The sequence below is a fragment of the Procambarus clarkii genome, chromosome 27 (genome assembly GCF_040958095.1).
Source record: "Procambarus clarkii isolate CNS0578487 chromosome 27, FALCON_Pclarkii_2.0, whole genome shotgun sequence".
NCBI lineage: Eukaryota > Metazoa > Arthropoda > Malacostraca > Decapoda > Cambaridae > Procambarus > Procambarus clarkii.
The window spans coordinates 9,947,083-9,968,394 of NC_091176.1; the positions used below are offsets into that span (position 1 = coordinate 9,947,083).

Genomic DNA, 21,312 nt, shown 5'->3' on the forward strand with positions numbered 1-21,312 from the left:
CACTATGTGTCTTAAAGATGTCTGTAAGACATAGGTTGTTAATGCCTACAAGTGGGCTAGACGGCCCCGATCACTTGTACTCACCTAGTTGTGCTTGCGGAGGTTGACCTTCGGCTCTCTTTTGTCAATGTACTGGTGTACAGGTTCCTAAGCTCATTGAACTCTATCATATCTACATTTGAAACTATGTATATGAACTGCCTCCACCACATCACTGCCTAATGCACTACATTTATTAACTACACTGACATTGAAACAGTTCTTTCTGGCATCTCTGTGGTTCATTTGGGTACTCAGCTTCCACCTGTGTCCCTATGTGCGAGTACCACCCGTGTTAAATAATCTGTCCTTATCTACCCTGTCAATTCCCCTGAGAATTTTGTATGTGGTGATCATGTCTTCCCGAACTCTTCTGTCTTACAGCGATGAGAGGTACAATTCGTGCAGCCATTCCTCGTAACTCATACCTCTTAGTTCCGGGACTAGTCTAATGGCATACCTTTGAACCTTCTCCAGCTTCGTCTTGTGCTTGAAAAGATATGGACTTCATGCTGGAGCAGCATACTCCAGGATTGGTCCTACGTATGTGGTTTACAAGGTTCTAAATTATTCCTTACACAAGTTTCTAAAGGCAGTTCTGATGTTAGCCAGCCTCGCATACGCTGCTGATGATATTCTTTTGATGTGGCTTCAAGAGACAGTCTCACATCAACTCCTTGATCTTTCTCTCTGTCCGTTTTGAGGAGGACTTCGTCTCCCATTCGGTATGCTGTGTCTGGCCTCTTGTTTCCTCCGCCTAGTTTCATTACCTTACATTTACTTGGGTTGAACTTTAGTAGCCATTTGTTGGACTATTCCTTCAGTTTGTGTAGGTCATCTTGTAGCCTCATACTATCTTCCATTGTCTTATGAGATGGCTGAGAAGACTGTGACGTGAAGTTATGAAGTTAATGATGTGAGAATAATGTATCTATTACCATACATACATACAATATGTATATATATATATATATATATATATATATATATATATATATATATATATATATAGTTATATATATATATATATATATATATATATATATATATATATATATATATATATATCGTCTCTGTCTATAGTTACTACAAAATTGATCAATAAGATAAAATTTATATAAATGTAACAAGATGGGTGAGGATAGTGGAGGTAGGTAGTGGGTGTAGGGCGATTGGGGGGTATGACTTGGTGGTGGTGCTCTAGGTCCGAGCATGGTGAAGAAGTGGCAGCAGCAGCAGCAGCAGCAGCAGGAGGAGGACGAGCAGTGTGGGCGTGGGCGTGGTGATGGGCGGCGACATGCTGCTCTTGTCCTTCGGGGCCTTCATTGGCCACGCTGTCATGAGGGGGATGAACCGTTGCCAGAAGCACAGCCTGTGGGCGGGGTAGACCTGGTCAGACATGTGGGGCGGGGTGTGTGTATAGTGTGACAGCATACGTACACAATATGTTCTGAGGCGCCCAACAAACTCCACATTATGTACTCTCTGTATTTCAGAGATCACGAGAAAACAAGAAAATAATCTCTCCTAGACCTAGTATGTGCATATTTATGTACTGCACAGACCTAAGATTACATATCTCAGGCCTATGTGTGCTTATATACTCAGGAAACAAGAGACAACATAGACGCTACGACAGAAGAGAGTCGTAACGAGCAAGAAAAGTTGATCGAAATCTTCACGAATATATTGAACACATGAAGTTAACACATAATTGGTATTTTCTGGTCAGATTCAAAAGACAACGGAGAGGGTAATGTTGGACTGGTTGGGGTTTAATGTGGTGGGGTTTGGCAGCCGGAACACGCCAGGGTGGAGACGGCGACTGTCAACAGCGGGCCGGCCACCACCTCCCGCCCCGTCCCGTCCAATAACTTTTATCCATCGACCAATTAGTCATTAAGTTAAACTAACTCCTCCTTCACTGAGGAGCAAAACCATTTCATCCATCGAAATTGCTATCAATTCATCCTAGGTCACGTCTCTGACAATTTTCTAGGACTATACTCCAATTAGCACAGGTCTATTATTATCACAACCATTATCAGCTTGTGTTAATAGATTGCTTGGGTGCCCCAGTCCGTTATTTGTACACATGTCCCCCACAGTTGTTATATATGAGCGGCGGGATTGTAGTTTCATTATGTATAATGAATACATTATGTATAGTTTCGTTGTATGTATAATGTATTCGTTTATGTTATGTATTTATAGTTTCATTATGAATAATGAATACATTATGTATTATGTATTATAATATAATGTATATTATAATATAGAGGAAGGGTTGTAATAGTAAAGTGAGCAGTAAACACTTCTCAGTGAGTAGACGTGAGAAGTGTGGCGAGGAGGAGGAGGAGGAGAGGGAGGGAACTGTTCAAGTATGAAAGCATCATTGAGAGAGAGAGTTAGGAGTCACCTGTGGAGGACGAGGTTGTTGCTGAGCGAGAGGCTGTCACTCATCTCCAGGTGGACCAGGTGGCTCTGGTTGTAAACCGGCCACTCTAGTCCTCGCATCTCCGGCACGCTGCTGAGAGATCATCAACGTCAGGAACATTACTCAGGCTCTCTTTCTCTCTCTCTCTTACACACACACACACACATTATATATATACTATTCTAAATCACGTCCCATCCCATACCAACATCACCCACTCGCTGTTCCTTCCCCTCCATCACTTACCCCAGTAACCTTCCTCCAGTTTCCCCACTACCTTCCATTTCCCCTCTCCCATACTCTCCCCTGCCTTCTAAGCCACACCCTACCCTGAACCCCTACCCAAGCTTTGGAGTTGTCAATACTGGGCAGAATAACAATGAATATATGAACCCTGATGCAATAGGAATAGTAGAAACTGAAACGTTCACCAATATAATATTACCACTAATAATAATAATAATTATGAGGAGAGAGCACTAAGCCAATATGACTATACATCGCACCCTGAGAATATAGCGTAGGACAGAGGTAAGGTAAACAGAGGGGTGCATGACCCTGCTAGTTTTGACTAGCAGGGTCACTGCTAGTCAAAAGAAACAAGACTTTTGAAGAGATTACTAGTGATTAGGAAAATAGTAAGACAGAATGTGTTGTAGGGATAATTTCAGTAGGAGAAAAAATAGTGGTGACTCAGATCTGCAAAATTCCAGAGATCATAAAAGTCAGACGAGAATAGAAGAATATGAAAATACCCAGCATAACTTTGGGGAGACTAGTTTACATACCCAGCATGATGTAGGGAAGACCAGTTTACATACCAAGCATGATGTAGGGAAGACCAGTTTACATACCCAGCATGATGTAGGGAAGACCAGTTTACATACCAAGCATGATGTAGGGAAGACCAGTTTACATACCCAGCATGATGTAAGGAAGACCAGTTTACATACCCAGGGTAATGTAAAGGTATGTAAATTGGTCCCTCTAACGTTACGCCGGGAATATAAGCTGCCCCCATTATATCACACTATGTATGTAAACTGGTCTCCCAAACGTCACGTTAGGGAAACCAGTTTACACGCAGTCGGTGTAACCTTAAGGAGGCCAGTTAACGTACCCAGCGTGACGTAAAGGAGACCAGTTTACATACCCGGTGTGGGCAAAGGAGACGAAGAGCCTCATGATGGTGGTGGCGACGGAGCGGTCGTGTGGGCCTCGTAGGGTGTTGACCAAACCCAGAAATGGTTGGCCAAACATGAACTGCAGGTCGCTCTCATGGTACGATCCTGCAAGTATCGAGACACCATCAACCTGATGAATACGTATCCAAAAACGGCGATATGGTTACTCCGTAATCCTACCTAAAAATGTATCAGGAAATGCTGAGGTTATCGGTAGAGATAGTATAGAAAATGGAAAAGGCCGCAATCTTGTTCTAAACGTTCGAAACGGCGTTAAAATCACAGTAAAGGTATCAGGTAGATTGTTTTCATTTAAACATGAGTCTTTAAAGTAAACACTGTGTCTGTTGGCTTACTTTAGAGTGGGCTAGAACATAGTGTGGAGATGAAGAAACTTTGAAGATCTTACTCAAACGTGGGAGAGACAAGTAAATAATTGAACTGGAGATGCGCCAGAGAATCTTCTTGCAGCAGAAACAAAGTTTAGATAAGTCTCATTTAATATTAATAGATGTTTAAAAAAGCTCCTTCCTTTGCTGTGTTGAAAATTCATTAGAGCCGGCAGATACACAGACTTAGCAGAACCAGCTGGTACAGTCTCTGTAGAGCCAGCTGGTGCACCAACTCAGCCGAAACAGCTAGTACACAGACTCCTAGAGCCAGCTGGTACACAGACTCCTAGAGCCAGGTGGTACACAGACTCCTAGAGCCAGGTGGTACACAGACTCCTAGAGCCAGCTGGTACACAGACTCAGCAGAGCCAGGTGGTACACAGACTCCTAGAGCCAGGTGGTACACAGACTCAGCAGAGCCAGGTGGTACACAGAGACAGCAGGACCAGCTGGTACACAGCCTCAGCAGTCAGCTTGTAAACAAACTCATCAGAGCCAGCTGGTTCACAGTGTCAGCAGAATCAGCTGGCCTACAGCGTCAGCAGAGTCAGCTGGTAAACAAACTCAGCAGAGCCTAATGGAACAATTTCTTAACTAGTGCGTACTTAAGCAAACAGATAAACGAAATCAATAATGACGTTTGGCCAATCACAGACTACTTAAGGTAATGCAAGTATATTTAGCAGGCCTTTACCAGTAAAAGAAAGTTGTTGTCAGAAAACGGGGAACACGATCACTTTTTTAATGCACGTGAAGACATCATAAATTTTGCGAGGAATAATTTCACAAAGTTACATTTAGTAATATTGCTAGAGTTGAGTAGAAGAAAACTGTGACATATATAATTACATGTTCTAGAAGTATTAGCAATATGTGCAGAGCTAAATGTAAATTAAATCACAGTAAACAATCGAAGATGGCGTCTTCTTGTTTAAGTGGTAGTTTCGATGATGGCGTCTCCTTCTTTGAGCGACACCTACATGCGGGGGATTCGCTGGCTGGTCGCCAGAGGGAGCGGACATGCTCAGGTGTTGCTCCCAGTTAACAACCCAAGTGTGAAGTCGCTGGTTGGGTGTCGGTCCTGTGTCCTATGTGGTTCCCTGCTTGTACAGGGTACTTTTGCTTTACGATGGAATCATCTGTGCCTCCTCTTAAGCAGACGTCTTCGGCAGAACTCGAGTTTTCAAAGTAAGTTGACCATACAGCGCTTGGTATAGCGCTAGTGGAGGTGCTCCATATGCAATTGAACGAGCACCAGAACGCTGACGATGTTCCTGACGTGGGATATACCGTCTTCGTTTTCTCTGATGGGTTTTACGCTCGGATATTTGTATTCAGGTCAGCTCCGTTCCTGTCATCGGTGTGGCTTACAGGGTCATCTGGCGGCAGCTTGCTCCGTGGAGGCGGCTGCTTACGTCAAAATCTTTCGGGAGGGTGATTTTCCGCCCCTCCAAACCCAGGAGGATTCTGCAGAGGTGGTGGTATGTATGTTCCTGTCTTTATGTACTTCTGTTTCTCTTTCTTTTTCCATATTTCCTTGTTGTTTTGTTCCCTTTATGTGTGCATGGAGTTGTGCCGTGGTGCGAGTTTATTATATGTTGGTGGTGGTTGGTGATGGTGTCCAGTCTGACAGACGTTGTGCCTGGCTGTGTGAGTATCCTGGTAGCTTGTGCGGAGCCAGTGGAGTGCCCCGTGCAACCAGGGGCTGCCGACCGGCCGGTGTGTGTGGATGAGGCCCCTGACTACTGGGTTTTGTGTGGTGCCGACTGTGGAGATTCACAGTGTGCCGCCTGCTGTTGTGGTGGTACCGACTCCCCAGGAGACGTCCCTGTCTGCTTTGGAGAACGGTTCTGGTGCACTTGCTCCGCCTGTGGGGTCTCTGGACGTGGGGGTTTTCCCCTTGACTCAAGAGGCGTTTCCAGCTGCCTCTCCGATGGAGGGGGTGTATTCCCCTCGACGCCTACTGGATAGTTGCGTCCGGCTGAGATGGTCCCTCGGCAGAAACGATGATGGCGTCCAAAAACGCAGGAAGGGCATTGCCAGGCCATGGTCCCTTGGTGGTACGGACACTTTGGAGCCTATAGAGGATGAGGGTGGGGTGGATGAGGTGGTGATGGTGGAGGAGCAGGGGCGGGGTAAGATGGCTCCCGTGCCGGATTCTGCCTGTGAGCTCCCCCAGTGGACCGAGGTGGGGGGTTGTTGATCCTGGTGGTAGTGGGCATGATTTGCGATTGGAGTTGGAAAGAGAGATCTATTGCCCCTCGTCAAGGGGTTTCCCCGTCGGTGGAGCCCCACTCCATAGGGGAAGAATGGTACAATTAGGAGAGGCTCCGGCCTTTTCAGCCATGCCGCTGGTGGCTGGTTGGTACTAATCGGGTCGGGTCCCTCGGTTGTGTTGGAGATGCGGGTTTTATATTTCCTTGTGTACTTGTTTTCCATCTTGAGGTTATCTTGATATGATTTCGGGGCTTGGTGTCCCCGCGGCCCGGTCCTCGACCAGGCCTCCACCCCCAAGAAGCAGCCCGTAGCAGCTGTCTAACTCCCAGGTACCTATTTACTGCTAGGTAACAGAGGCATGAGGGTAAAAGAAACATTTTGCCCATTTGACTCCGCCTCCACCGGGGATCAAACCCGGAACCTCAGGACTACGAATCCGAAGCGCTGTCCACCCAGCTGTGAGGCGCCCCAGTGTTGGGAGTACTTATAGTTCCCTTGGGTTTTATCATTGTATGTTACTTTGTGTTTGTTTGTAATTTCATTTGTTGCCTATATGCTTGTCGACCCCTAGTGTTTATATATGGGCATACTGTGCTTGCGTGTCTTGTAGCAAGGTTCAGGGGTGTCTCCCTAACCTTGCTTGTGACCATTGTTCTGTGTATGTGTTGTGTGCTGGGTTCCATCTGTTTTATTATATATTGTTAAAGTAGGTCTCGTGTCTGGCCTTTCCTTTGAACCCTGTTTCCCCCTTTATTTGTTCAGTTTGGTTGTGATTGAATGAATGTTTGGGGGTTGAAGGCTTCCCCTTAATTGCCTGCTTGTAATTGCTTTCTTCATTTTGGTGGGTGGTAGCGGCCTCTGTGTATTAGGGTCCATTATGTATGTTCCTGTCGTTATGTACTTCTGTTTCTCTTTCTTTTCCGTGTGTTTCCTTGTTGTTTTGTTCCCTTTATGTGTGCATGGAGTTGTGCCGTGGTGCGTGTGCATGTATTACACTGGTGCGGGATAACTTCTGTTTTGGTGTTTGTAACTTTCTGTTTGGGTTTGGTGTCTTGTTTATTATTTTAGTATGCTGCTTGTTATTGGTGATAAATCCCGTGGTGTTATGACACTGTTCTGGTGCTTCGGTACCTTACTTTTTAACTGTATTTATTGTTGTTTTAAGTAAAGACAAAAACCACTACCTGTGTTGGCTTGGAGACTCTACGAATGTATGAACCTTCCCAAGTTCACCTTATAGGATTGACCAGTTACTAGGGAAATATTGTTGTCATAACTGCATTTCCTTTATGCTTTTCTGCAATAAAGATGTCAAGCTTAGACAAAGCGTGACGTTGGTCATATTTAATATTGCTAATGCAACGTTCATGAGCTTCCTGGCCTGACTCGCCTCTCCTCCTCTGATCGCTTACGCTGAGTCACTTGTTCATGACCAGACCACACACCAGAAGATGAAGAGACGATGACGTTTCGGTCCGCCCTGGACCATTATCAAGTCGATTGTGTTCACCTATTTATTTCTCACCACCAGCACTGGCTCACCTATCCACTTCTGGTCGCCTACGCGCACATCGTCCGGAGAGGAGTAGGAGAACTCAGCGAAGTAGAGGTTGGTCCAGCGACTCAGCAGCCCCGCCTCCTCCACACACGGCACCCGCAGACCAAGGTCAGAGATCAACTGTAAACAGGTTAGTTAAGATCAGTCAATAACTAGCTAAAATGTGTCAGATTGAATAGTTCAAGCGGTTTATGAGGCACGGGCTGAACCAGCAGAGACAGCTTCATCGTGTGATATAAACCAGAATATTATAAAACCAAATAAGGAACTAGAAAAATGATGTCAATGGACAGTTTCTAAGTCTCGAATCCTACAAACATTGTTAACTTTAATACAATAACGAATGCGATACTGTTAAAATTAAGACAAAATGCGAGTATGTAAAGTTTATGTGTTATTGTTGTGCCACCTAGGTGGAGGGGTCATACCTCGGCCATGACCTTGATGGGTACCATGGGGTGCCGGACTGTAGGCGTGTTGTAGTAGCCGTGACGGTAGAGGTAGGAGGCTCTGACGGCGTGCATCACGGCCGCCAGGGGCAGCGGCTCCAGCTCGGGGAACTTCTGTTGCATTAACATGTCTATCCAGTTCTCTGCGTCGCTTAGGCTGATATGGTTGCTTCCTGGACCAAACAAGTGTTCTAAATGCATGAAAGTATACATATATTCAGCAATTCAGTGAATGACCGTCTCAAGTATTCGAACCTAGGCTGCAGGAGTAGCAGCAGCCTATTACTCTATCTGTCCTGTGAATATGAGCAGCTTCCTAACTGCAATAAGACCTTATTTAAGTAGCCAAAATTGTGTATTAATTTTGTCCAATGAGACATTCTATCGACCCTCTGAGTCAGCTTGGATCGCACGGACCTACCAAATGTGTTGAAGCTTTTTAAATGATCCCCGGATGACATATGATGACATCAGCGATTTTTACTGCAAATATCATGAAATGTGAATAAAAAACACCACAGAATTAAAAGAATTGCGGGTACAGGTATAACGATTAAAATTCGTATAGAATATATATATGTATATATATATATATATATATATATATATATATATATATATATATATATATATATATATATATATATATATATATATATATATATATATATATGTCGTACCTAGTAGCCAGAACGCACTTCTCAGCCTACTATGCAAGGCCCGATTTGCCTAATAAGCCAAGTTTTCATGAATTAATATATTTTCTCAAATTTTTTTCTTATGAAATGATAAAGCTACCTATTTAATTATGTATGAGGTCAATTTTTTTTATTGGAGTTAAAATTAACGTAGATATATGACCGAACCTAACCAACCCTACCTAACCTAACCTAACCTATCTTTATAGGTCAGGTTAGGTTAGGTAGCCGAAAAAGATAGGTTAGGTTAGGTAGTCGAAAAACAATTAATTCATGAAAACTAGGCTAATTAGACAAATCGGGCCTTGCATAGTAGGCTGAGAAGTGCGTTCTGGCTACTAGGTACGACATATATATATATATATATATATATATATATATATATATATATATATATATATATATATATATATATATATATATATATATATATATATATATATATATATTAGTATATTTTGGTAGCAGTCTTTCCTGTAGACATATATTATTAAATATGACCGAAAAAGTAAGATTAATAATTCTAACACGAATTTTCTCAATCTTTCGTACATTACGCTTCACTGTTGGAGGTAAATCAAAAATCACTTCTCCAAAATTCATTTTTATTTCTAGTCTGACGCGACACGGGCGCGTTTCGTAAAACTTATTACATTTTCAAAGACTTCACAAATACACAACTGATTAGAACTTACGTATCTCTGCTATTATATCTACATTTGAGTGAGGTGGGAGGGATGATGTGGCATATAGTGATGTGGCATTAACACAAGACAGAACATGAGGGGATATTAATAGGGTATTAAAAGTATCAACACAAGACAGAACAGAAACAATGGGTATTGAATAGAAGTGTTTGTAGAAAGCCTATTGGTCCATATTTCTTGATGCTTCTATATTGGAGCGGAGTCTTGAGGTGGGTAGAATATAGTTGTGCAATAATTGGCTGTTGATTGCTGGTGTTGACTTCTTGATGTGTAGTGCCTCGCAAACGTCAAGCCGCCTGCTATCGCTGTATCTATCGATGATTTCTGTGTTGTTTACTAGGATTTCTCTGGCGATGGTTTGGTTATGGGAAGAGATTATATGTTCCTTAATGGAGCCCTGTTGCTTATGCATCGTTAAACGCCTAGAAAGAGATGTTGTTGTCTTGCCTATATACTGGGTTTTTTGGAGCTTACAGTCCCCAAGTGGGCATTTGAAGGCATAGACGACGTTAGTCTCTTTTAAAGCGTTCTGTTTTGTGTCTGGAGAGTTTCTCATGAGTCAGCCAAAACGGCCAGCCTACTCATGAGAAACTCTCCAGACACAAAACAGAACGCTTTAAAAGAGACTAACGTCGTCTATGCCTTCAAATGCCCACTTGGGGACTGTAAGCTCCAAAAAAAACAGTATATAGGCAAGACAACAACATCTCTTTCTAGGCGTTTAACGATGCATAAGCAACAGGGCTCCATTAAGGAACATATAATCTCTTCCCATAACCAAACCATCGCCAGAGAAATCCTAGTAAACAACACAGAAATCATCGATAGATACAGCGATAGCAGGCGGCTTGACGTTTGCGAGGCACTACACATCAAGAAGTCAACACCAGCAATCAACAGCCAATTATTGCACAACTATATTCTACCCACCTCAAGACTCCGCTCCAATATAGAAGCATCAAGAAATATGGACCAATAGGCTTTCTACAAACACTTCTATTCAATACCCATTGTTTCTGTTCTGTCTTGTGTTGATACTTTTAATACCCTATTAATATCCCCTCATGTTCTGTCTTGTGTTAATGCCACATCACTATATGCCACATCATCCCTCCCACCTCACTCAAATGTAGATATAATAGCAGAGATACGTAAGTTCTAATCAGTTGTGTATTTGTGAAGTCTTTGAAAATGTAATAAGTTTTACGAAACGCGCCCGTGTCGCGTCAGACTAGAAATAAAAATGAATTTTGGAGAAGTGATTTTTTATTTACCTCCAACAGTGAAGCGTAATGTACGAAAGATTGAGAAAATTCGTGTTAGAATTATTAATCTTACTTTTTCGGTCATATTTAATAATATATATATATATATATATATATATATATATATATATATATATATATATATATATATATATATATATATATATATATATATATATATATATATCAATCTTTGGACAACACCCACCAGTGGGCCTCGAACCCAGAAAGCACAACTACCTTCCAGTAGCTGCCATAACTAGTACGCATAACTAGTAAGCGTATTAGTTATGGCAGCTACTGGAAGGTAGTTGTGCTTTCTGGATTCGAGGCCCACTGGTGGGTGTTGTCCAAAGATTGTTAATCTTCACTTGTGGTTTATGCAAGTATAGGCTATATATGTATATATATATATATATATATATATATATATATATATATATATATATATATATTATATATATATATATATATATATATATTATATATAATATATATATATATATATATATATATATATATATATATATATATATATATATATAATATGAATGTGTATATTATAAGTTAAAACTAATTTAAAACAATTAACCTTATTCATAGCTTGGTTATGGTAAACAGCTTACAGCTGTTTACATTTACAGCTTAAATATAAGCTGCAAATGGCTTATATTTAAAATGCTCTTTACATTTACTTCGATATGTTTTATGAGAGACTATTTCTCGCTATATTTTTCTTTTAAGTAAGAATTCAATATGGAAGAATTGTGTTTATTTGATCCTGGTCTTTAGTAAGTTTACTTATACTGTGAGAGTGTCGTGTTAGTTAGGCTTTGCTAGGCAGTACATTTTTACCTAGTAGGCTACGCCATTGAGTGTTGTCTTCATTGTCATCTTGTATTACTGAGAGCTGGGTTGTGTCTCACTGAGAGCTGTGCTACTGAGAGCTGGGTTGTGTCTCACTGAGAGCTGTGCTACTGAGAGCTGGATTGTGTCTCACTGAGAGCTGTGTTGAGCCTGGGACGTGTGCAAACAGTGTCGTGGCGGGCACTTACTTTTCCTGAACCAGATGGAAACTTCATCCCTGGTGAGGGTCATGATGAGAGGCGTGGCGGGCACCAGGCCCTCCTCCAGCACTCTCCTCGGGGCCTTCGGCAGGAACACGCCCGGCAGGTCGCCCTCCACCACTGGGGCGAAGGCCAGCCATAACCCGTCCTGTACGTTGTTCTTCTCGTATACCTGCCGGAGGAGCATCAGATTCACACCATGAATTGTCTGTCTCACCCGTGACCTGGGTGACATCACCCAGCTTGACCCGTGACCTGGGTGACAGCACCCAGCTTGACCCGTGACCTGGGTGACAGCACCCAGCTTGACCAACGCAATACACGACTTTAAACGTAAAAAATCTACAAATAAAGTTCAATAATTCTGGGAGCAAGAGAGTCCTCTGAGACGCCAGACGTCCACAGAGGGCCGCCACCACCAACCTCAACACAACACCCGGAAGTAATTAGTATAAAGTCAAACAATTCAGGGAAAGTTTTGTTTGGCGCGGGTATTGATTGATTTTTTAAAATTTCCCGAAATATCTGGAGTGCGCTTCATGTCAAACTGCAGTCGTTCAGTGCGGTTCCTGGGGTCCCTGGGGTCCCTAGAATCCTTGCAATCCTAGGGGTCCATAGGGTTCCTACGGTCCCTGAAGTCTCATGGTGTCTCAGGGGGGGTCCCTGTTGTCCCTTGGGTCTCTGATGTCCGTGGGGGTCATCGGAGACCTTGGAGTCCTTAGCATTGTTGGCACCCCTGAAGTACTAGGGGGGGGGGGGGTTTTGGGACACCCCTGTGGACCCCCAAGGATCACAAGGACCCGCTCAGAAACGCGCCAAATGTCCCGAGTCCTTCCGGATATCAATAAATATGCTTTATCTATGTTGTTTTGAAATTCTCAGCTTATCACTAGTTGCGAGTTTATGCATAACTAAGGATACAATTTCCGGACAGGAGGAACTAGAAGCTTATCACCAACTCTGTGAGTAGACTCACTGGTTACTCACAATTATGTGGGCGTGGCAAACTTACTTGGTCGACGGTGTAGGCGTAGCAAGCTTCCTGGTTGATGGTGTGGGCGTGGCAAACTTACTTGGTCGACGGTGTAGGCGTAGCAAGCTTCCTGGTTGATGGTGTGGGCGTGGCAAACTTACTTGGTCGACGGTGTAGGCGTAGCAAGCTTCCTGGTTGATGGTGTGGGCGTGGCAAACTTACTTGGTCGACGGTTTAGGCGTAGCAAGCTTCCTGGTTGATGGTGTGGGCGTGGCAAACTTACTTGGTCGACGGTGTAGGCGTGACAAACTACCTGGTTGATGGTGTGGGCGTGACAAACTACCTGGTTGATGGTGTGGTCGTGGCAAACTACCTGGTCGACGGTGTGGGCGTGACAAACTACCTGGTTGATGGTGTGGTCGTGGCAAACTACCTGGTTGATGGTGTGGTCGTGGCAAACTACCTGGTTGATGGTGTGGTCGTGACAAACTACCTGGCTGATGGTGTGGTCGTGGCAAACTACCTGGTTGATGGTGTGGGCGTGACAAACTACCTGGTTGATGGTGTGGTCGTGGCAAACTACCTGGTTGATGGTGTGGTCGTGGCAAACTACCTGGCTGATGGTGTGGTCGTGGCAAACTACCTGGTCGACGGTGGGCGTGACAAACTACCTGGTTGATGGTGTGGTCGTGGCAAACTACCTGGTTGATGGTGTGGGCGTAGCAAGCTACCTGGTTGATGGTGTGGTCGTGGCAAACTACCTGGTTGATGGTGTGGTCGTGGCAAACTACCTGGTTGATGGTGTGGTCGTGACAAACTACCTGGTTGATGGTGTGGTCGTGACAAACTACCTGGTTGATGGTGTGGTCGTGGCAAACTACCTGGTTGATGGTGTGGTCGTGGCAAACTACCTGGTTGATGGTGTGGTCGTGGCAAACTACCTGGCTGATGGATGGTCGTGGCAAACTACCTGGTTGATGGTGTGGGCGTCAGTGAGCCTGAGACAGTCCACCAGGTCTTGAGACGGGGTCTGTGGACATCCCACGTCTCCCGCCAGCTTCTGGGCGAAGTGGTGTGGGCGCGCCTGGAGGGACCACGGGGCCAGCGAGCACCCAGACATGGCCACCGCCCGCGTGAACAGCCCTGCGGAGGTCACATAAGTCACAATTAGTAAAAGAAACACCGGAATACACGATTAATAAACAATTAAGTTTAATAAGGTAATTATCAAGATCATCACAACCCTCCAAGCCAACACAGGTAGCCTTTCCATTTTTTTTCTTTATTTAAGAAAATATAATATAAATATTGGACAATTTCAGCAACGTGGAGAGGGTAGGAAGGAGGTCCTGCTGCATGGGTAACAGCTTATCCATATCAACCTACCCTTGACTTTGCACCCTGGTGAGGACTCTCCAGCCTCAGCAACCAGAGCGTAACTCTATACTCTCCCAAGACTGCAGGATGCCTACTACTAATATTTTTTTTTTTTTTTTTTTTTTTTTTTTTTTTTTTGAGATATATACAAGAGTTGTTACATTCTTGTACAACCACTAGTACGCGTAGCGTTTCGGGCAGGTCCCTGGAATACGATCCCCTGCCGCGAAGAATCGTTTTTTCATCCAAGTACACATTTTACTGTTGCGTTAAACAGAGGCTACAGTTAAGGAATTGGGCCCAGTAAATCCTCCCCGGCCAGGATGCGAACCCATGACATAGCGCTCGCGGAACGCCAGGCGAGTGTCTTACCACTACACCACGGAGACTGCTTATTGTATATATTGTATATATCATTCGAGTCATCGTAAAGTCTGAAAACTTGAAACCTGTTTCATACGCTCTGTATGAACGTCTGTTAAATTGTGGGCTACTCGACCCCGTGCCACTTGAGTGGCATAATCTTAATTAATCAATCAAGTCTGTTAAAACCTTTAACAGACGAACTTCAATTAATTTTGCCGATTTGCATATGTGTACATATGATTTTATCTCAACCCTTGAGCAATGTGCCTGGTCGGTACAGTCTCGCTTCTTACTGGTCATGATAATCATGACTCCAAGAATCTCTTTATAAACTGATTTCGCAACTTCACTGTTATTTTATCTGATATCTAGTTCCTCTGTTTTCTTTTCTAAGGCTTGGCTCTCTTCGTTTGTCAGCAGTGAACTGCATCTTAAAATTTTCAGTCCATTTTGAAATTCTATTTTGATTTTTTGACATTATTGCTATGTCTTGACTGACTGGTATGAAGATTCAGACTATGTTCTTGGCATGTGCCTTATTGCGAGTACACACCGAGTTCAGTGCTGCTGGTGGGTTGTCCCACTTCCTCTTGCAGGCTCTATGATATAACACTTCAAGTAGTTCTTGTCCATTGCGTTCACCAGTTTTGCTGGCCATGTCTCATCACCCCGTGTGGAGATCCTTTGCTATACAGTCTGTATCTCTGTGATTAAAATCTCCAGCTGCTAACATCTCTGGCCTTGCTCCCCTGGCCACTTTAGTCGCCTTTTGTCTTCGTGTCGGTCCCGCGTGTTTGTTTGTCTTAGTTCTCCCTGGGCCTTCCGGGGTTTGTTTTGATTGACCACTGTCACTTTCTTTGTCGTTGCTGCTGTTCATGTTCCATATTTTTGTTGACAGGTGTCCTCTGATTCTTTAACTTTTATAACGCTCCAGTGCAGGTGTAGTAGGGTGGGCTATTTCCATGTTGGTCCACTCCTCTCATTCCTTATTAACCCGTGGTGGTAGTGGTAGTGGTGGTAGTGGTGGTGACAGTGGTGGCAGAGATGATTGTCATACGGGTTGCAGTGGTGGTAGGAGTGGTCGTTTAGGTGGTGGTGGTGGGGGCTTTAATCCTCACCCTACATAAACGTTTTATTGAATAATTGTCTAATTTGAATATTTCTACCCGTGCTTGTGAACGTCAATAATATTTCCCTCGGTGGAACTAATTATAAACGCCTTAAAAATTATAAAAATATAGGGCGAGAGGATCCCTTTACGTAAGAAATTGAAGATTGATAACTTACCAGTTAATAATATTTCACAAGTTACAAATAAGTAGAGTTGGGGGGGGGGGGTGTAAGGCACCTTCGCAGGCAGCCGTGGCGCCAGTCTCACCTGGGGTTCAATACCTGCCACAGCCAGAAGCAGCGCACGTGTGCAGGTACCATGTCAAAACTGGAATTCCGTTTTCCCATAATGACTCACGCGTTAATTAGGTCAAGACTAAAGAGGTGGCCCGTCTGCTGGTGGTGAACGGTAGTGTCTCCATCCTTGGCCACGACACCGCCTTCGGCACCGGCCTTACCCTGGTGTTTCGTACTCGGCCGCCACTCTCGCCCAAGCCATAAGAGTTGGTCGAAACGCGTGAATGTCAGTAACAGGAAAAATATCGAGATCCAGGAAAGGAAAATGAGGCGGAAGTTGTTTTTCCTTTAAAATATTCACCGTTGTCAGTGGCACACTTGCACGGGGACGTTAGTGGCATCTTCATGGCGACGCCAGTTGTGCCACCCACTGAACTAGACAGCTAATTCGCGCTCCGAGGTGTAGAAATACTTGGTACACAACCTCGTGAAAACTGAAGTGTTTGCCCAAGTGAGAGAGAGAGAGAGAGAGAGGGGGGGGGGGGCGTGGCCACGAGTGATGCTTGCACTCTGTACTCTCCTACATGTACTCGCCTAAATGTGAGTGCAGGGCCCAGCATGAGTTCCTAGCCCCGTCTTTCAAACATTTTGTTGTTTAATCCATTAGCACTCTTCTCCTGCTTTTCTTGTCATATTAACCTTTAAAACTGTGTATAAAATTTGCTTCAATCAGTTTTGGTCTTAACTAACCCACTCCTCTATTGATAACACTTAATTCCAACTTCTTTCTGAATTTTCTGCAACTCATTAAACTAGTTTTCTCGTATGACCCACGTTCTGCTGTTCCTGGATTGGATCATTGCTTCTTTGTTCATTTTGTCAAAGTTTGCTTAGATTGCTGTTTTTTTTTGAGATATATACAAGAGTTGTTACATTCTTGTACAGCCACTAGTACGCGTAGCGTTTCGGGCAGGTCCCTGGAATACGATCCCTGCCGCGAAGAATCGTTGTTACAACCAAGTACCCATTTTACTGTTGAATTAAACAGAGGCTACAATTAAGGATTTGCGCCCAGTAAATCCTCCCCGGCCAGGATGCGAACCCATGACAAAGCGCTCGCGGAATCATTATCATTATCAAGCCCCCCTGCCATTCCTCCTCTCCTCCAGTGTTGCCAGGTCAAGCTGAGCAGCAGTAGTGTACCACATCCAATTGTTTGAATGTGTGATAATGGTATGATAGACAAAATACTTAGGATACTAATATACTTATAATACTATACTATATTATAATACTTATAATAATATACTTATAATACTATAATACTAATATACTAATATACAGAGTACTAATACACTTTGCCGCAAGAGTGTAACACTTAAATGCTGTGCTTACTATATTAACCTGCAATATTAAATGTGATTTTTGTTCTTGTACTCACTGGAATTGTGCGCCCCTTGAAGGACTTGAAGTAGAAGAGGGAAGAAATAGCCTAAGCTACTCTATCCTTATGAGATGTATTTTATTGTTTTGGTAAACGTCCTTGAACTTGAAGCTGAGCAGTAGTGACATCTACAAGTCTGCTGATCCTATCAACTTTCTTGAAGCTCGTATATGTTCTTGAGAGTTAGGTAATTAGCGTGTGGATGGTAATCCGACTACCTGGAGTTCTGAGAAGTTGTTGACGTACTGATGATATGAGGCTGCGGGAGCATGAGAAGTCGGCTGGTTGAGACACACACACACACACACACACACACACACACACACACACACACACACACACACACACACACACACACACACACACACACACACACACACACACCGAGCCTAGTTAGTGCTCTTGCTACATGGTATTATTGGCTTATTGAAGATGTGGACGAGACTAGTCTGGGAACTGATGGCGCTGAGAGCTGAGCTGGGCGGTGTTTGAGTGTAGATGAAGCTGATGAGGGAATGTGTGGATCACATCAAGTGGATGAAAAGCCAGGGAGCAGCTTTAAATAAAATCATCATCTTTGGATGTCATAAATAACTGAAGATGGAAGAAAATCTGTAGAGAAGCCTACCTGCTCTGAAGATCTCGACGCAGTACTGCAGAGATAACAATTCGGCCAAAAGATAAGACAGGGAAAGGACCTCAAAAGGAATTTAAAGCAAATTTTGGTTTCAAAGCCTAAGTAATTTTTAATAAAGTAACCAGACATTAACTTAGCAACATCGAAATTGCTAAACCTGAATACCAAAAAATCTGGAAGTAATGATTAGTAAGGATCTTAATCTCCCAAAATACTTACAAATGTTCGAAGCAATACGACTAAGATTCTATGATTCATATATCTGAAAACGTCAGCAACAAGACATCTAATGTTATTCTTCAGCTTTATCTTGTCTTTCTTAGGCGCCATTTAGAAAATGGAATTCAGTTTTGGTCTCTGTACTACACAATGGATAAAAATTCCCTGGGACGTTTACAGTCAAGGATGGTAAAGTTAATCCCAGGAATTAGAAACTTCATATCAAGAGAAAATTAAAAAAAAAAGCTTAGCGAAAATCATTGGAGCCGTTCATGGATCGAACCAGCATTACAAGTAACCCCAGACGAACCCTTAACCCACGGACCACGATATTCTAAAGATTATGCAATCTTGGATTCACTGGGAGTCTGGAGGCAGCGGCTGGTAGCCAACCCAAGCATTACACCCAACCCGCACGCACTCTGGTGCAGGTAGTGGTCTTCTCCACCAAACACTCCCTTCCAAATACACAAGGAAATCCTATGTTTTTCAAGCACAGGAAAACGTGATGTATCTAGGGAAAACAACACAATATGCAAAGTGATATATCTAGAGAAAAAATATGTCAAAGAGATATTACGCTATTGTGATTTCATAGTGTGTACGTTGTTGTTTTAGATTCAGCTACTGGAACAAAATTTCCACGTAACAGGGGCTATGGTGAGCCCGTAAGTGGAGCCTCTGGCGCCATTATCAGTATCAATAACTGATACTGGAGATGTGGGGATGGGGTCCGTGGACGCACCAATCCAATCCAAGACCAAGACGTCGATCACAGCTGAGTGTCACAGGAGTCAACAGGGCTGTCGGTGGGCTGGTCTCGGGGGAGATGTCCGGGTGTTACAAGAGGATAGGTTTCCTAATCCCAGTTCCTCGAAGTTGATCGTCTGGTCGAATTTCCTTCTCCAAGGTGTCGTAGTCGCAGAGGCGGTCGAGGCGATCTTGAGGGACGACCATGCGAAGGATCCGTCCTGCTTCCCTGCACTTGTATTCTCAGTGGTTGTTGTGGAGTGTGTAAGAAAGCTTAATATACAATCTCTGGGAAGGTGAAGCGTGTGACGTGACTGAGGTATACAAACAGATGAAAGGGAATATTCATAGGATACTAAATATATCAACACTGTACACGAAACATAATGGAATTTTGACTTATCCTGAGAGTGATGATACCCCCTGGGAGTGCTGACTTATCCTGGTGGTGTAGACTTACCCTGGGGGCTGTTACTCACCCTGGGAAAGTGGAGACACAAGGTGGAGGAGGACGGAGGCGGCGCCGGCGGAGTTGCCCACCAGCACCAACTTGTCCTGGTGCGCGCCGAAGGAGGTGGCGTGGCGGCGGACCCAGAGCATGGCCAGGCGCTGGTCCAGCAGCCCCCAGTTGCCCAGGGACGACGAGTCCCCCGTTGACAAGAACCCTGGGAGGGGGCACGGGGGGGGGGGGAGGAGTATTACACATCTGGCACAAATTTAATCACAATAAGGTGGTAAATATGTAGCAGATAAATGTGTATTTAATGTAAATAATTATAATTCATTGTGTCGGGGGACAGGTAGCCAGAGTGTATACATGTTAGGTTTATATCGAGGTTCTCCCCAAGGTCGAACTACTGACCCTTTCCAGGATGTAAACGTACAACAAGTTGCTAGGTGAACAGAGGCATTAGATGATAGGAAACGCGCACAACCATTTCTATCCCTCCTGAGATTCAAACCCTGAATTGCCGATTGCAAGTCGAGAACGAACCCGACTGTATGTAATGTATATATGTAATGTATATGTGTAATGTATATGTAGGATAAATACCTGGCACAGGCCAGAAGCAGCGCACGTGTGCAGGTACCATGTCAAAACTGGAATTCCGTTTTCCATAATGACTCACGCGTTAAATAGGTGAAGACTAAAGAGGTCTTAGTTCACTGTCTGCTGGCAGTGAACGGTAGTGTCTCCATCCTTGGCCACGACAGCGTTTCTTGTGTCGCCGCATTGAACAAATAATGAGAAAGAATCTTATTATTATAATAAGAATGATTGTTGTAATTAATAATTATTTTTCTTCCTTGTGCTGGGTCATGAAGGAAGCCGGCCTCGGGTGACAGGGGGCTGTGACGATCTCTGTCTGGAAACCGTAGGTGCGGGACACGGACGTCCACGCTCGTGCAGCCCAAGTTCCGCTTCAGGAGGCTGGGGTCGTTCTTGCCCTTGCTGGGGTGGTTCTTCTCCAGCCCCGACCACGGCGGTCTCCGGGTTTGGAGTCCCTGTGCCTTCTTTTACCAACTTCGAGGTAACCTCCGGAGATGGAGCCCCTGAGGTAGTTCGTTGTTGCCTTCATCCTCGTTCTGACAATTCCTGTGACGGCGCTGAAACCAATCGTATGAGTTTTGCCTTTCCATTGGAGACTTTCGGCGCCATGATGCATGGGTAACAGCTTCTCCCGCATATCAACCTACCCTGGCTTTGCGCCCTGGAGAGGACACTCCAGAGCACAACTCCATAGTCCCCTGAGACTGGTGGATGCCTACTAATACCATCTATGTAAGAATCTATGTACGTATGTATATATATATGTATGTTCAGATGTGATATCTCTAAAGAGAAATATAATTAGAAAAGGAAATATGGATTGTGAGAGGTATGAGTGGAGGAGGAGTGAAGCAAGAAGACATATCAGGAGAGTATAAGTGGGTCATGTATGCCAGGGTGACTCGTGGGAGCCTCGCCTCACTACAATATCTCCCACCGCTTCAATGGTTGTCACACGGGAGGTCTACAGTCTCCTTTGTCGTGGTGACAGGGAAGTTGTGACTTATATTAACTTTCGCTCTTCATTTAATTCAGATGTGACGACATTCTGGATGAATGTGTGTACACAGGTACAATGCAGTTGCTGTCGGCAACCTTATTTATTATGGGCGAGAAAGGAGTGGCTGAAGGAGGA

At 44.0% G+C, this 21,312-nt stretch overlaps 1 protein-coding gene across 1 annotated transcript in view; it reads right to left on the reverse strand.

The window, feature by feature from the left end:
- Positions 1–1,114: 1,114 nt before the first annotated feature.
- Positions 1,115–21,312, reverse strand: part of LOC123762657 (bile salt-activated lipase) — a 97,260-nt gene continuing 77,062 nt past the window's right edge. Inside the window, exons 4-11 of the mRNA XM_069332320.1 lie at positions 19,606–19,791; positions 13,957–14,129; positions 12,002–12,185; positions 8,256–8,449; positions 7,812–7,947; positions 3,630–3,765; positions 2,459–2,569; positions 1,115–1,411 (exon numbers count right to left, since the gene is read on the reverse strand). Of these exons, the coding sequence (XP_069188421.1) occupies positions 1,240–1,411; positions 2,459–2,569; positions 3,630–3,765; positions 7,812–7,947; positions 8,256–8,449; positions 12,002–12,185; positions 13,957–14,129; positions 19,606–19,791 (1,292 nt within the window). The 3' untranslated portion in view covers positions 1,115–1,239. The remainder of the gene's footprint in view (positions 1,412–2,458; positions 2,570–3,629; positions 3,766–7,811; positions 7,948–8,255; positions 8,450–12,001; positions 12,186–13,956; positions 14,130–19,605; positions 19,792–21,312) is intronic.